The sequence below is a fragment of the Suillus bovinus genome, assembly GCF_016758785.1.
Source record: "Suillus bovinus strain UH-Sbo-P2 chromosome Unknown EDB93scaffold_70, whole genome shotgun sequence".
Taxonomy (NCBI): domain Eukaryota; kingdom Fungi; phylum Basidiomycota; class Agaricomycetes; order Boletales; family Suillaceae; genus Suillus; species Suillus bovinus.
Window position 1 is genome coordinate 115,728 of NW_024542126.1, and position 15,750 is coordinate 131,477.

The following is a 15,750-nucleotide window of genomic DNA, read 5'->3' on the forward strand; positions in this document are numbered from 1 at the left end:
CAATGTCTACCTCATTCTCGTCGGCTCACAGGCTTTATGTCAAGTCACTCTACCGCCGTATGCTGAAAAATGAACTGGACTGGGTTGTTCGCAGAGATATCTGGCGTGGTCGTGCAATGATGATTAGAGCCGAGTTTGAGAGAAACCGGTCAGTGATAGACGTGAATTCGGTGGTCATTTCGGTCTAACTAGCAGATGATGTTTGCATGGATCAGTGATGTGACTGAGCCAAGAGCCCTTTCTCAGATTCTTGAGAAAGCAGAGGCGCGTCTCGCAAGCAAGTTGCACCCCGACCCCTACATCCGTGAGTCTCCGGGTCTCCGTCATATCACCTCCTCTAAAAAAGTCTATTTTTCGTAGCTCCTTCGATGCCAGGAGGAACAAAGTGGTATGTGACGAACTTTTATCCTTGTATCCGTCCTTTACTGAGCTCAAAACTCATGCAGGGAACGCAACATACCAGTACGTTACATGTTTCGCCTTTGTGCCATTATCTTGACATTTCCTTCTACAGCCTACTATCGCCCCTTTATACGATCACACAGCTGCAGTACATCATTAAATCTTGTATACCTGCTTCAGCATCCAATACACACCATGGTGTTGAATACCGGTCATCTTGATGTATCTGCTGTAATGTCGTCATCTGATCCTTTTCTGAAAGTTCGGCATTTTCAGTAGCACGAGGATGTCTCACTGTGTCCATCAGAATTATGTGCACCAGTGATGTACAACGGAATGTGACGCTGGCATTGGACTCCTCACCGTTGCTGAACGACTATACATCCACTGCCTACAGCTCCGAATACATTGAGAATCGGACTACAAATGTAAGTTCCACTAGTAATGACAACCCATTGATCCTCCTTTGGTACCGCCGCATATACCTGCATACAACCATTCACTCATTCGCTCGTTGTCCGGAAAGTGGGGTGTCGATCGAAAGCGCTCCCTTATCTTCCAAGGGCCATTGCCGGTATCATGAACATACTGGTTGCTGCAGCGACGAACTTCACCGATATGGAATCCATGACTCGTGTCCATACTAGCAAAATTCTCAAATAGTGGAGTGGGGGCGAGACCTCTTGTGCTGTCAGCAGGCCGACGTTGATGGTGGTTTGAAAGATAGCTAACACGCTTCAGAGGGATTTTTCTGCTGGTACCCCGTCCATGCTGGATGTTACGAAGAAGTCGACAAGGAAGATGAGTGAAGGGTTGAATGTGCCCGGCCTTTTGGAATGTTGTCAACTGTGGCCTTTGTTCTTATTCTAGCTGCCTCCGAAAGTCCGAACCTGCGATGTCGTGATCTTTAAAATGCCCCCGAACTCGAAAGAAAATGGTGACAGGAGAAGACTGTTGCTGCAAGAGTGGCTACCTCGCCCGAGATGCGATTAGCTAGGCTTCATCATCTCATCGACAACTGGAAACCATGTGTCTCGATACCTATCAGAAGCAGTGCAGTCGCGAACGGACAGTTCCGCTAGCTGCAAGAGTCCCAAGGAAGAGACCGAGATTGATAGGAAATATGTCATAGATGAGTAAGCCCTGGTTGTTCTGAGCTGGGAGAACGCTCGGGAAGCTGATCTGTTAAGACATAGGTATACCACAGTGGAACAATGGAGCTTTGCAAGGTATAAAAAGACGACAGAGAGCAGGACCTCTGCCATTTGTTATACTGTGCAGAGACACAGCAAATATGGAACTAGAATGGTAAGGACATTTCCTGGGTTCTGGACAGACGAAGTGGAATTAGCCTGCATCCCGTGCTGCTCAACCTGTTGGCCAAAATGTTGGAGGTGCATTTCGACGAGGCATAACGAGCAAGGTCATCTGACGATTTTCCTTTTTTTTTTTTTGTTTGATACTACAGGCGTAACAGGGTGGTTGCAAGCCTTGTTTATTGCTAACTGCACGAGGGTCGAACTGGTTTGAACGGAATGTTGGAGTGATCGTGTGCTAGTTGGCATCAGTGGGACGAGATGACAGGTAGCTGGAAGCCTCGGCCTCGAATGAGGTGAGGATTCAGAGCTTGGCAGGTACACACTATCGGCGGCATTGCTGGCGACTCGGGGGAGACCGATCAATGTGCTAGACTGGCGAAAAACTTGGTGTCCTTCGAATCCAATGGAGCTTTTCGGGCTACTTCGGTATGCTTCCAATGCGTCGAACATCAACGAACATAGGGGTCAAGTGGTCATGTATATGTGATGAACAATCGAAGTCAGTCAAATCCGTTTATCCAGTGGCGTCTCTCGGTTCAGTAGATCAGTCATACAGGAACCCTTACTTTCTTCTAGAAAAGGAAGGGAACTCGGCGAAGACGCAAACAACATTTCTTATCGATGTTGAACCTGAATGGAGTTTGGCTCGATGGAAGTTGAATAGGCTGCCCTGCAATCACCCTGAAAGATGTTTCATGAATCATCAAATGGAACGACCGTCTTCTTTCTTCTATCTGTCTATCCGACTATGTCTAATTTGTAGTGACGGATAAGAAGATATCGATCATCATCCGCAGCTGATATCCCGCCACCGTAACGAGGCGCCCACAGAGAGGATTATTCTTCCAATCTGAAAAAGAGGTTTGGCATTGTCAGAAGCGCTACTATCAGCTCGGTGGCTCAACCGAAACAAACAGCCACTGAGTACGAGTGATTCGGTGCACTCTGTCTTCTCTTCTCAATCAACACTGATGATTTTTCATAGCGTATGATGTTTTACACGCCACATACCTGTGGATGGGCCAGAAGGACTTAAAGTTTATCCAAACGCCCGTTGATCCCTGTACGCTAGGAAACAGCCAAGCCGGCCCGCAGAAAACTATTGAGATAATCATCTCGTGAAAAACACCGCATCTCTACAAATGCGTCAGTTAATGAAGGTGCATTAATCTTTATATATTCTCTTCATCGGGCCACTCACACGAAGTCTGCAGAGCTGGAAAAGCCAACTAGAAATAGTACCAAATTAATGCTAGGACATGTTACTCCTACAATACGTGCACTGTACAGTGAAATTGAAGTTAGGCAAAGTTGTCCCCTGAAGTTTTCTGTTTTCTGATGCTAGTGAGAGGTTCGAGAGAAGACAACCGCCGACAACCTCGCTGAGTCGACGTGCCCTATAGCATAGAATATCAAGCCACGCGTGTTATTCACCGTGCACTGCTGCTTGATTCCTTTCATGCCCCACACTAGGGCGCTGCTGTAGTATGACATGCTTTATGAATTTATGATGTTATGCAGCACTGTTAGCAAGGACTTCATGTAAATCCTTTCCCTCACAATCGTACTATACAGTAGCAGGCTAGCAGCGCTACGTATACACAGTATTGACCGATGTTGAGTTAATAAATGCTTTCCACTATGTGAGTGAACAGTACATGACTCTCAGTAAACTAATTTTCTCATAACCACGCCTCCTCGACCCGTCATCTCACTCAGTTGCGCAGGCAAAGTAGCGAGCTCCTCGTTCTTCTGCTCAGTACTCTTGCAAAACATCGCGTTCTCGAAGTCGATCAACGTGACAGTCCCGTCCGACGCCACGATGAAGTTGTGCTTGTTCGGATCCCCATGAATGATGTCTAGCGCATGCAGGCGCTGCAACACATCACGACATCCTTGTAAGTCTTCTGGACCAGCCGGTCGTCCGTGCAATTGTTCCACTAAGAACCCTATCACCCTGTCGCCCTCGACGATGTGCCCAAGGAATGCTGGGCTCACGCCATACCCGTCGATCGCTCTATACGCTGCAGTTTCTCTTTCCATCCGTGGGATCTCAAAATCAAACCTGGCAATCTTGGAGACCACCGGCCTCGAAGCGTACTGGACCACCCGAACGCGTGGGGTCATAAATTTCACGAAGGGTAGCGAAAGGGCATCCACTTTATTGGGATGCCACTGCTCGCGCACTTCTGGTAGTGTGGCGTTCGTGGGCTGCACAGTGGGATTTTCATTAGAGTCCCGCGCCACACGCGCTTCAACCCAATTTCCTGGTGGCATATTTGGCAGGAGGGGGAGTAGGTCCATAGGGAAGGACAATACATCACTAGGAAATGTTCCCGGTTCGATGGTGATATATTTCACTTGACTGCCTACGCGCAGGCGATATAGGCTTTCCTCGACATCGGAATGTAAGGTATCCACATCCATCGAAAGAACTTCCTGTGCCATTGTGTTTGTAAGTCCAGTTCCAGCTACGTGCATGAGAGGGATTAGAAATTTCGTTATTACCATGTCAAGGGTAGAAGTCCCCAGGTCCGCGCGTGCCATCTACATTGATCGTGTCACTGCCTGCAATATTGTTGAAGGACTACATGGTGCACTCACTAGTATAGGGGATGATGCCTGCCTTTCTCTGTTGTCTATGATCTAGGATTCAAGAATATGATTGTGGAAACTCGTTCTCAGCCGTTGGAGCTTGAAATTTTGAAAGAGAACAAAAAGTAAATAAAGTCAATTTAAAACATGTGTATCAAATCGTCCAGTTAGATCAGTTTACCCGGTGGCGGGCTAAGGTGGCACAGTCTTAGTTTGGATAGAGGATCACAGTTGTACCGTTACGGACAACCCAGGGGCCCAACTTGCATTTTGTCAAAGGAACCCGAGGAATCCTTAATAGTTCGTCTACAACATTAATCCATCATTCTTTGTCTCATGTAGGCATCACAGATAAAGTGGAAGATTAATTTAGTTTTACCCCAGTAAATGAATGAAATTGGTACTAGTGGGGGGTAAGTGTTGGGACGATGACGGATATTGATCAAAATTGCTATTAAAAAAATAGATGCAAGTGTGTCGGCCGAAAGGTTCTCAAAATGATAATGCATAGTACGCACTGGGACTTCCACCCACCATCCTGGTGAGCGTCCAAGCTTCTTCTCCAGGGAACGCACTTGGCCTGGTGTGGGATAGGCATCCTCAGGTTCTGTATCCCTCCACAAGACTAACAACAGCACCTTTCCCGGCGACTTCATACACTCTGGTGGGATATTGTCCGAGTCTCCAACCACCTTGCCACGTGCCATAGTGCAAATGGCAAGGCGGAGAGAAAATTTAAGGAAGGTAAGGGAATTCATGACGAGGAATGTGTGGTCGTCTGGTAAGGTTTTGCCTGGCATAATATGTCGGAAAGAAATGGTACCCAGGTCCCAAAGTTCCTTCTTGACAATAGGAAAACCAAACAGCTGACGATTGCCACATGGAGCCTGGGGAGGCCTTACGAGAACGTATTGTGATACGTCTGAGCTGTATTTACAGGGCACCCATTGCAGCACGGTAGACTGTTCTTGTGAAGCAGATATCTTTAGACGAAATGAGTGGCAGTACGGGTTAGATAATGACTGAAGAGACGCTCACCTGAGGTCTTTTGGAACTTTGTTCCAATTGGCTTGCTGTAGAGGCCATTTTCGACGTTTCGTCGAAGAATGAAAATGGACTTAGCTGCTATATGTAACACCTTGACATACGCCCACACCACTGACTTGGACGTGGACACCAATAATTATTCATGTGCGCTAAGGTCGCAAAATTATGCCTTCGATGGAGTAAGAATCACAGTGGCGCTGCGTCGGAAAAGCGCACTTATGATGCCGCAGCCACTAGTTCAACCGACTTCTTCTGTCAGAACTCGATTATAAGCTTGGCACAATCCGTTTTTTCTGAATGCATACAAGTCCACTGTTGTGCTCTTTTATGGTTTCGAGCTGTTTATCTGTTCATTCGTATTGTATGCGTATTCGTATGTTCTACATTCAGGTTCGTACTTACTACGATACACACTTGAGCTGGAATCATATTAGGCGATCGTTATCAGGCCTTCTCACTGGATATATCATGCATGGGTTCACGTCCCATTCCCCGGCTATTATGTTCTTCCTTATGACTCGCAATCACAATGACTGTGTTGTCTTCCTTCTTCCGAATCAAGTACTGGACTCTCTGCGTATGGCGACTTTTCACTGGCACAAGGTATCAACCAGAAGTAAAGGAATTGTAACTTCTCAGCGTCCGTTGAAACCATCATTTGCTCGGAATTTATATGGGAGAAGCTAAGGGTTACCATGAGCCCCTCCACCACTGCCGCTCGTCGTGCCAGCCTGCTGGAGTGGGTAAACACGCTCCAAGCGCCATCGTGGAGGCATTCTCAACCTCCCATGAGACCAGCACGAGTAGTAGCAGAAGAACGCCTTGCACCAATGCACGTCTGGAAGAGAATCTAGGTCAGACGACTCGGATGGTGGGTCATTTGCTGCCGTGGATGATGACGCGACAGGCTGCTGTCTAGATGGACGTCGAGTATCATCGGCTTTCTTGTATTCTGGTAGATTAGCAGCTGCAAGTCGCTGAAGGGCATTAATCAGCATCAAGGTAAGAAGAATTAATATCTACGTTACAGTAAACTTGCGTCCGGGTGCGACTTCAATTTCCGGTGGTTCGTGCTTGGGCCTTGACCGAAAAGAAAGGTGCTGCCGCAGGAACTGCGTAAGGCCGCTCGCGTGGCGGGGAGGACTTGTTTCTAACTGGACATGCACTTAGTCATGGGCTGTTAATTAACTATAAGGGAGGACTGACATTTGTCGCCTGGGGTAAGAAAGAGTGGTTGGGAGGTAGGGCGGATGTAGCAGGGAACTGGACAACAATCTTCGAATCAATTGCGGTGGGAAAAAGATCAAAAGACACACATCTAGGGGGTCACGAGGCCGATTGTTCGAAGGTGCATTTGCGCGAGGAGGTAATCGAAGGAGTTTGCGGAAGCGACGGACGAAAATGGACTGTTGTGGGTCTACTGTAGATGGAGGTCTTGGCCTAGGGGGGTACGAAATGGTTATTGGGTTACGGCGCACAGCACGACCACCGCGGGTTGCATCAGACTGCAAGATTGGAGATATGAATGGGTAGCAGAATGAGTAGAAGAATGCGATACATGTATTACACATACCTTCAGCAGATCAGTGAGGTCTGACTTTTTGTGTGCACTGGTCTGTAAAAATGCATGTATTAGCTCTCGCATAATCGAAATAAGTCTAGGTACACTGGCCTGTGCATCCGACGCAGGCCCAATGCTAGCCAGGATCTCGGCCGGAGTGTTGTAAATATAAATGGCACCACCACTCGTGTAAGCTAGTTGACGTGAGTTGGGTGAAAGGGTTAAGGAGTCAACAGGCAGAACGTTGAATGAGGCGAGGAGATGGCGGGACTCGAAGGCCCAGAGCTTGATAGTTTCGTAGCAGGCAGTGACGAGGAGAGTATCATCAGATGAAAGCGCTACGCCGGAAAGAACCATGCTGTGCCCTTCGAAGGGTGTTCCAACAGTCTTTAGGGTGGATGCATCGAACTCATAGATCGTCTTGGCAGGGTCATCCGTGAAGCTGAATGCGGCAACGATGGTCAAGTCCTTCGTTGTCCAGAATATAGATGCATATGTCATGGGGTCATAACCAAACTTCCCTGCTCTAACGTCCATTTTTTGTTTGTGTACGTCCCACACTTCAAGGCATTTCCCCACGTCTGACATTACTGCAAGTTTCTTCGAGTCTTGCGAGAATCGAACTGCGCCCAGACCCTGAGAACTTGTGAATGGTCCAGCTACCAATTTTCCAGTCTCCAAGCTCCATATCCGAGCCGAGCGATCGTTGGCCCCGCTCACAAGCGACGAGCTGTCCGCTGAGATATCAATGCAATAGGTTTCTTTTGAGTGGCCGTCAAACGTCCGGACGATGCCCGTCTGAACATCATACGCTTTGAGCTCACCGCGACCAGAATGCGAACCGCCAGTGACAACCCATCGACCATCCCTTGAAACTGCTACTGCACGAACTTGCCGTTGACAAACTTCCCGCAACTTTCGAATTTCCTTACCCAATTGCATATCCCATTGCCGAGCTGTAAGATCATCAGATCCGCTGATCATTCGCTCGCCGTTCTGAAAGTAGGATATAGAGCGAATATAGTCTTCATGACCCCGCAAGGTCATTGCGGGTGCTAGAAACATCGTGGTGTTTGTAGTAGTGGACTGCGTTGATGTAGATGCCATGGCCTGTGTCTTTGCAAGCAAGGGACAAATAGCCAGGTACGTGCAAGAGTTTCCTTGGACACGTTTTAAAAGTGGCAGCAAGGTCTTCTGTACTGCAGGCCCGTTATTGACAATGATTCTGGCTCCCTCGAGTACAGAGTACCTGTTCAAAGACAATCATCAATTCCATGGTGCTGCATGTTCAGGTGAGATTTAATCATACCAAGAGGTTAGCAAGCAAGCAAAATGATTGAACTTGGGCGTTGTTCAAGTTATCGCCTATATATATCGTTTGCCACGCCTCTTGTGCATGGCACTGGTACTACTAGCCGTGTATGGTGCCCCGCGCGCTTATGTAGCTTAAATAGTCCTCTGCTGCGAAGGGCGAAGGCTATGACACGTAGAATCAATGTGAAGGTCTGGACAACACCAGAGACTGATCGCAAGTAGGAGTCACGTGGTACCAAGGATTGTCCACAATATCGATATATTACTCAGTCTCACGTTGAATGTACGTATCACAGATAACGTGCAAGAGTTATAAGTTCTACCGGAAAAAAATGAATGAGGTTGGTACAAGTGGGGTAGGTAACAGAGCCAGCCATGGAACGCCGCTAGCGCACTATTCACCAAAATTGCTAAAGAAATGAAAAAAAAAGTGTCAGCTGAATGGCTCTCGGACTCGAAGTGAGTAGCATACGCACCGGGACTTCCACCCACCATCCCGGTGAGCGCTCAAGCTTCACTTTTAGACAATGTACTTGACTTGGTGTTGTACAAGTCTCCTCGGGTTCTGTATCCCTCCACAATACCAACAACAACACATTGCCCGACAACACGCACTCCGATGGAACATTCTCTGAGTCTCCGACCAACTTTCCGAACGCCATAGTACAAAGGCGAAGACCGATATATACCCTGAGAAATGTAAGAGAATTCATGGCGATGAAGGAATGGTTGTCTGGCATAGTTTTATTTGGCTGTATTTCTTTGAAAGCAATGGTCCCCATCTCCCAAAGTTCGCTCTTGACAATAGGAAAGCCAAACAGCCAACGATTGCCGCACGGAGACCGGGGAGGCCTTACGAGAACATACAGAGATGGGTCTGAGCTGTATTTATAAGGCGCCCGTTGCACCGCGGTAGAGGTTTCTTGTGAGTCCGAGTCAGACTCTGAGATCTTTGCACAAAATGAGTGGCATTACGCGCCAAATTGATTGATTATGAAGAAGTCACTCACCTGAAGTCTTCTTAGACTTCGTTCCACTTGGCTTGCAGTAGAGGTCATTTTTTTCGATTCGAGAGGTGTTCAAACAAACTTGGTCTCTGTAATATGTAATACTTTGGCATACACCCGGGCCCACGCCACTGTAGACTCGTAACCAGTCTGAATACGCCAGGCTAGTCACGAGCCTACCCACGCTGCTGATTATGCTCGTGGAGTAAGGATATCACGGCGAGTGACTCGAGCTGTTACGCATCAGTGAACCGATGAACATAAGGTACCAGTGTACCACTGATTCTCGTCCGGAATTTTCGACGTCGAACGTCATGTGATGTGACTGACGTGTGATAAGTGTCTTGCCGAATGGCCCAAGTCTGACCGTGTTCGTTCAGTTGAGTCACTTGAGTGTATGTATTACAGATAACGTGCAAGCTTTATAACTACTGCTAAAACTGAATGAGGTTGGTACAAGCGGGGTAGGTAGTACCACGACCAGTCATGGAACTATGGGGCGCTATTCATAAAAATTGCTAAATAAATAAAGGGTGTCAGCTAAACGGCTCTCGAAATGAATATGCATATGCACTGGGACTTCCACCCACCATCCCGGTGGGCGTTTAAGCTTCACCTCCAGGGAATGCACTTGACTTGGCGTTGGACAGGTCTCCTCGGATTCTGTATCCCTCCACAATACTAACACCAGCACCTTTCTGGATGATATACACTCCGGTGGGATATTCTTCGAGTCTCCAGCCACCTTTTCACGTGCCATAGTACAAACGCGAAGCCTGAGATATATCTTGAGGAATGTAAGGGAATTCATGGCGATGAAGAAATGGTCGTCTGGTAAAGTTTCATCTGGCCAAATTTGCTTGAAAGCAATTGTCCCAATGTCCCAAGCTTCTCTCTTGACAACAGGAAAACCAAACAGCCGACGATTGCCACATGGAGCACAGGGAGGCCTTACGAGAACGTATTGCGATACGTCTGAGCTGCATTTAGAGGGCACCCAATGCACCGTAGTGGACATTTCTTGTGAGTCAGACTCTAAGATCTTTGGACAAAACGAGTGATTACGCGTCAAATTGATTGAAGTCACTCACCTGAAGTTTTCCTAGACTTCGTTCCAGTTGGCCTGCAGTAGAGGTCATTTTCGTCGAAGAGGCGTTCAACAAACTTGGGGTCTGTAATATGTAATACTTCGACATAGTACACCCACGCCACTGAGTGGACACTGTATGCCATTATTGTTTCGAAGGTTCGCACCAGTGATTATGCTCAATATATGGAGTAAGGATATCACGGCAAGTGACTCGCTGTTACAGGGCAATGCCAAAAAACTTGGATGCGGCTGGGTACGGGCTGTCACTGCAAGAGATTCCTCGAATACATTTATCCAGCGGCAGCAAGGTCTACGGTATGTACTGCAGGCCCGCTATTGATAATGATTCTGGCCCCTCGAGTAGTGTCACGGTACCTGCTGAAGACAATCGTTAGTTCCATAGCGTTGCATCCGCTGCAAAGGCCATGATAGTTGGAAGAACTGGACCATCACCTCACAAAGTATTCCATTACAGGCTAATGTTTCACCTTGGCCGACGCAAGTGAAACAGGCGGTCAAGTATAGCCTACAAAGTGTTCTTTAAGGCAGCCGTAAGCTATCCTTTAATGAAATACCATGAACTGAGAGCGAATGCAAGTCATGACGCATGACGTGGCGCCATCATGATCAACAAATAGTCTTACATGTACAGTCCTCCATGTTCATCCTCAATATCGATATATTGCTCACTGGCCTCCCATTGAGTGTATGTATCACAGATAACGTGCAAAAGGCATCAGTCCTACCGCAAAAATGAATGAGATTGGTACAAACGGGGTACGAAATACGGCCAGTCATGGAATCATACCACAGTATTCATCAAAATTGCTATAAAAAAACATGAAACATGTCAGCTAAACGGCTCTCGAAATGAATATGCATACACACTGGGACTTCCACCCACCATCCCGGTGAGCGTCCAAGCTTCTTCTCCAGGGAACGCACTTGACTTGGCGTGGGACAGGCAGCATCGGATTCTGTATCCCTCCATAATACTAACAACAGCACCTTTCCGGACGACATACACTCCGGTGGGATATTCTTCGAGTCTCCGACCACCTTTCCATGTGACAAAATACAAACGCGAAGGCCATGATATATCTTGAGAAATGTAAGGGAATTCATGGCGATGAAGAAATGGTCGTCTGGTAAGGGTTCGTCTGGCTCAATGTGTTCGAAAGCAGCGGACCCCATGTCCCAAAGTTCCCTCTTGACAATAGGAATACCAAACAGCCGACGATTGCCGCATTGAGACCGGGGAGGCCTTACGAGAATGTACCGGGATACCTTTGAGCTATATGTCAAGGGCACCCATTCCACTGCGGTAGACATTTCTGGTGAGTCAGACTCCGAGATCTTTGGACAAAATGGGTGGCAGTACGGCCAAATTGGTTGAAGATTAAGTCACTCACCCGAAGTCTTCTTAGACTTCGTTCCAGTTGGTTTGGAGTAGTAACACGGGCAACACCGAAAAAAGTGCAGCTGGCTGTTGGGCGGGCTGAGTACTAGAAATCCTATTCAACCACTAGTACTATTACTTCATGCTTTCATTCGGGCCTCGGCGTATGTTTTATGTTCATATTCCCATGATGCTGACATGTAGGCCTAGGCAATATGGCATACTTTCATCTTTTCTGTACGACTCGGATGGGCTCACGTCCAATGATAATATTGTTGGCTATTTCAATCATCCTAACGCCACATACTAGGTACATCACAGTCTTTCACAGACGATGAATATTCTGTCTTCTTTCTTCTCTGAACTCTGCGAAGCACGGCAACTTTTTATGGGCGCAAGTTATTTAACCAAAAGTGAAAAGACTGTAACTCCGGATAACTTATCTGAAGATCTGAAGTCTGTCAGTTTTTCTGGCAGAAGGTCCGTTACTCGTGGCAAGGTGAGTCATAGTAAGGGGAGTCATACGAATGCAACTGACTCATTGGAGAAATCACTGTGGGCGAGGTGGGTGACATCGAAGCTGATGCATGTATGATGGAAGTGATATGGATTCGACTGCATTACCACAATTCACAGTTGGTTTGTGCAGGACGAAACGATCAAGGTCGTGGTTTTGCTCGATGGTGGAGAAATCACCACGGGGCAAAGGTGGGCGGTGCCGAGACCGATCAGTGATGCCACGGTTGTAGCCGCAGTCCACGGTCAAGTATACTGTCATAAGTGGAATCGCGCGTCGAACGAAACAACGAAGCTGCAATTATGCTTGATGGAGTAAAAACCATGGTGAGTGGGCGCTTTTGAGCCGTGTTGAAAATTTTGATGCCAGTGATTGATAAAAAAAAAAAAAAAGTCAGTGATAACGATTACTGCAAACCGTGCCTACGGCTTATAATTATTTCCATCAATGCGTGGAATTCACGCATTGATTGTGGCCTTTAAAATGTCTGAACAATTATATCATCTTCTTCAAAGTCATGAGTGCAGCCCATATATACCATCTAGCGACTCTCCAAGACATAAGCATTGTCATGTCATCTCGTCAACCTTGAGCTCAAACTGTGCGGCCATCTCCACCTCATCAGCATTTCACAACCTCACCTGCCTGCTCTCAGGGATTTGCCAGTCTAAATGCTTCGACTACACTACGCCAACCACCCCCGAGTGCCTGGACTTCTACCTCTGCGTCATCGCCGGTAAGTGAGTGTAGAATCTCGAGTCCTCACTACTGCTCACTGCAATAATATCAGCTATCTGTGGTAGGAGAAGGGGCCACTCAAGTAACTCCACCGAACTCATATCCGATGGTCGTCCGGGATCAGCGCGATTTCTAACCAGGTTCGACAAAGCTTGCAGACGATGGGCCGCCTCTTTTGTTGTAGAGGTCTCTCGAGACCATGGGAGCTCCCCACGCTGTTCACAACACCACAAACGCCATGCACAAATACCCAAGTGCATGTCAGCAACTGCTGACATGGCTCAGACGAGTATGGGACGACAGACGAGAGCAGAGGATGAGCGAGACTTTCAAGCCAACAAATGATTTCAGAGCTTTAGTTGTTGACAATAGTGTCGAGCTTCTTGTCCCACCACGCTGGGACTGTAAATCTGATCATAATGTAGCAAGTAGTGGTAAATGGGACTTGAGTACAGGACATATTAAATCGAACAAAAGGTCACCGCACAAATTATGGCAGTCATATACCGCACCCTGCCCTGGAAGACGGCTCTCACTAGAGGGCTGTCGGAATCCCTGTAGTCTTGATATCCCTTGAATACCGTCAAAGACATCAGTACTAGGTGAATGGGGTTGAAAAGTCATGCTGAAATGAAACAGGAACAAGATCCTTACCCAGTTCGAAGGCCACGAGAAAGCCATAATATTGAATGGCACTGCTGCGACCCGCTTCAAAAGTACAGTTGCTTGTGGGGGGATCTTGAAAAACAAAGTTGTCGTCTACAACAAGGAAATAAAAGAAAGGCAAACACACCTGAAGGGGGAGGGTTTGCTTGTGATACTAAATTATTGACAACTTGTGTGATACTGACAGCACACGCGATGCAAATCTACGTCGCGATATCAACAGACGATAAGGATGAGCACACATGACCAGACCAGCAACACTGCCAAGAGCTTATTGTTCTTCTGCCAGAACGCATATGTACGAATGATCAAGAGACCTATATAATAAAGAGATAGATTTCAGGCCCAGAAGACACTGGAGCATGAAGCGAACCTTTGGCAGCTACAATACTGATAATGTGAATTGCTGCAGTGAAAATCAGTGACAAGGCGCTGACTGTTATCACCATTTGAAGCCTGGCTGAAGCGCGAGCACTGTATTCGATGTCCTTGAGTTCATATAACGACCATAAGCAAAACACACCGACATTCTCGTTCGCTGGTGTAGCAATGGCAGTTAGTCATTTGTCGATGTCGCGCACCCGGATGTATTACGGATAGCTGCTCACCGTATGAGGTCATGCCAGCTGCTACAAAGGCAATGTGGCGTGAAAGTATGAAAAGAACACGACTGACGTTCCAGCGTCTGTTCCGTGTCCATCGAACCTTGCAACATTTGTCAAGAAATGTTCGGACTTTATGAAGAAATGGATGATAGGCTGCTATTATCGCAGAGTGGGATGGAAGTGGAGATATAACGATGCGGTGTACATCAATGTTAGATATAATATTGCAAATATAAATCTTGAAGTTGGGCAGGAAAAAGAGCGACGAATCCTTGAATTTGATGCTGTTATAATCCTCATGAGGCGCCTACTGTTTACTTGCGGCTCACCGTGAGCTGGCCAAAGTTAGTGTGCAGTGCAGAGAATGAAATTGTAAGTTGCACTAATTAAGCGACACAGATAAGTGCCCGATAAACAAATTGGGATCGTGAGTACCACTCGTGGTGTAATCCTAGTGGGTGGGTCAACACGCTCCAAATGCACATCATCAGTGATCACTAACAACTTACCTCGAGACCAGCACACGTAGCAGCAGAAGAACACCTTGCAACAATGCACGTACAGGAACGAATCAACGTCAGACGACTCAAACAATAGATTAAACAAAGACACTTGCGTATGAAGAGGTGTTTGTCAATTAAGTCGAGATTCTCACGTAGCGCCGTGGATCGACAAACAATATTGTATTCCTTCCATACTCAAGGTTCATCTGTGTCTCATGATGAGTATATACATCATAGACAAAGTCACGGTGCAAGAGTTATTAGTTCTACGCCAGAAAATGAATGAAAATTAGTAAAAATGTGGTAGATGACACAGCCGGAATGGTGGAATATTCATCAAAATTGCTAAAAATCCAAGGATGTCAGCTGAACGATTCTCAAAATAGACATGCATACTTACTGGGACTTCTACCCACCATCCCGGTGAGCGCTTAAGCTTCACCTCCAGGGAATGCACTTGACTCGGCGTTGGACAGGCCTCATCGGATTCTGTATCCCTCCACAATACTAACAACAGCACCTTTCCGGACGACATACAGTCCGGTGGGATATTCTTCGGATCTCCAACCACCTTTGCACGTGCCATGGTACAAACGCGAAGCTTGAGATATATCTCGATGAATGTAAGGGAATTCATGGCGATGAAGAAATGGTCGTCTGGTAAAGTTTCGTCTGGCCAAATTTGCTTGAAAGCAATTGTCCCAATGTCCCAAACTTCTCTCTTGACAATAGGAAAACCAAACAGCCGACGATTGCCGCATGGAGCCCGTGGAGGCCTTACGAGAACATACTGAGATACGTCTGAGCTGTATTTCGAGGGCACCCATCGCACCACGGTAGAGGTTTCTTGTGAGTCAGACTCTGAGATCTGTGGACAAAAATGAGTGGCAGCACGCGCCAAAATGATTGAGGATGAAGTCATTCACCTGAAGTTCTCTTAGGCTTTTTTCCAGTTGGCTTGTAGTAGAAGTCATTTGAGCTCTGCAC

The 15,750-nt window shown here is 47.0% G+C and overlaps 6 protein-coding genes across 6 annotated transcripts; 1 reads left to right on the top strand and 5 right to left on the bottom strand.

Annotated features, from left to right (window-relative positions):
- Nucleotides 1-2: 2 nt before the first annotated feature.
- EDB93DRAFT_1107084 (NDUFB9, NADH-ubiquinone oxidoreductase) lies at nt 3-562 on the top strand (the record flags this gene model as incomplete). Its single annotated transcript, XM_041447683.1, has 5 exons — nt 3-148; nt 216-304; nt 361-388; nt 447-462; nt 515-562. 5 exons carry the CDS (start codon nt 3-5, stop codon nt 560-562), a joined length of 327 nt encoding a protein of 108 aa, XP_041303772.1.
- Nucleotides 563-3,353: 2,791 nt separating this feature from the next.
- EDB93DRAFT_1331059 (alpha-galactosidase A) lies at nt 3,354-4,502 on the bottom strand. Its single transcript, XM_041455186.1, has 3 exons — nt 4,326-4,502; nt 4,230-4,268; nt 3,354-4,160 (listed from the first exon to the last, which is right to left on the bottom strand). The coding sequence occupies exons 2-3, from the start codon at nt 4,266-4,268 to the stop codon at nt 3,387-3,389; spliced, it is 813 nt and encodes a 270-aa protein (XP_041303773.1). The 5' UTR covers nt 4,326-4,502; the 3' UTR covers nt 3,354-3,386.
- On the bottom strand, nt 4,489-5,568 carry EDB93DRAFT_1170618 (uncharacterized protein). Its single transcript, XM_041450336.1, has 4 exons — nt 5,355-5,568; nt 4,955-5,299; nt 4,835-4,896; nt 4,489-4,767 (listed from the first exon to the last, which is right to left on the bottom strand). The coding sequence occupies exons 1-4, from the start codon at nt 5,400-5,402 to the stop codon at nt 4,692-4,694; spliced, it is 531 nt and encodes a 176-aa protein (XP_041303774.1). The 5' UTR covers nt 5,403-5,568; the 3' UTR covers nt 4,489-4,691.
- Nucleotides 5,569-9,679: 4,111 nt separating this feature from the next.
- On the bottom strand, nt 9,680-10,441 carry EDB93DRAFT_1107086 (uncharacterized protein; the record flags this gene model as incomplete). The annotated part of the gene is made up of 3 exons (XM_041447684.1): nt 9,680-9,737; nt 9,836-10,287; nt 10,337-10,441. The coding sequence occupies 3 exons, from the start codon at nt 10,439-10,441 to the stop codon at nt 9,680-9,682; spliced, it is 615 nt and encodes a 204-aa protein (XP_041303775.1).
- A 713-nt stretch (nt 10,442-11,154) lies between these two features.
- On the bottom strand, nt 11,155-11,667 carry EDB93DRAFT_1254240 (uncharacterized protein; the record flags this gene model as incomplete). The annotated part of the gene is made up of 2 exons (XM_041453585.1): nt 11,155-11,163; nt 11,224-11,667. The coding sequence occupies 2 exons, from the start codon at nt 11,665-11,667 to the stop codon at nt 11,155-11,157; spliced, it is 453 nt and encodes a 150-aa protein (XP_041303776.1).
- Nucleotides 11,668-13,344: 1,677 nt separating this feature from the next.
- On the bottom strand, nt 13,345-15,737 carry EDB93DRAFT_1107088 (uncharacterized protein; the record flags this gene model as incomplete). Its single annotated transcript, XM_041447685.1, has 14 exons — nt 13,345-13,399; nt 13,497-13,561; nt 13,644-13,748; nt 13,783-13,809; nt 13,841-13,858; nt 13,881-13,972; nt 14,029-14,129; nt 14,179-14,193; nt 14,264-14,284; nt 14,331-14,389; nt 14,590-14,642; nt 14,770-14,803; nt 15,164-15,631; nt 15,690-15,737. The coding sequence occupies 14 exons, from the start codon at nt 15,735-15,737 to the stop codon at nt 13,345-13,347; spliced, it is 1,161 nt and encodes a 386-aa protein (XP_041303777.1).
- Nucleotides 15,738-15,750: the final 13 nt, after the last annotated feature.

Bases quoted from the DNA above. Each gene is read 5' to 3' on its own strand.
- EDB93DRAFT_1170618 (XM_041450336.1), bottom strand. From the start codon at position 5,402: ATGGCCTCTACAGCAAGCCAATTGGAACAAAGTTCCAAAAGACCTCAG. The intron at 5,300-5,354 runs GTGAGCGTCTCT...TTTCGTCTAAAG, and splicing joins AAAGTTCCAAAAGACCTCAG to ATATCTGCTTCACAAGAACA. The intron at 4,897-4,954 runs GTGCTGTTGTTA...ATCCCACACCAG, and splicing joins GTATGAAGTCGCCGGGAAAG to GCCAAGTGCGTTCCCTGGAG.
- EDB93DRAFT_1331059 (XM_041455186.1), bottom strand. From the start codon at position 4,268: ATGGCACGCGCGGACCTGGGGACTTCTACCCTTGACATG. The intron at 4,161-4,229 runs GTAATAACGAAA...ACAATGGCACAG, and splicing joins GGACTTCTACCCTTGACATG to GAAGTTCTTTCGATGGATGT.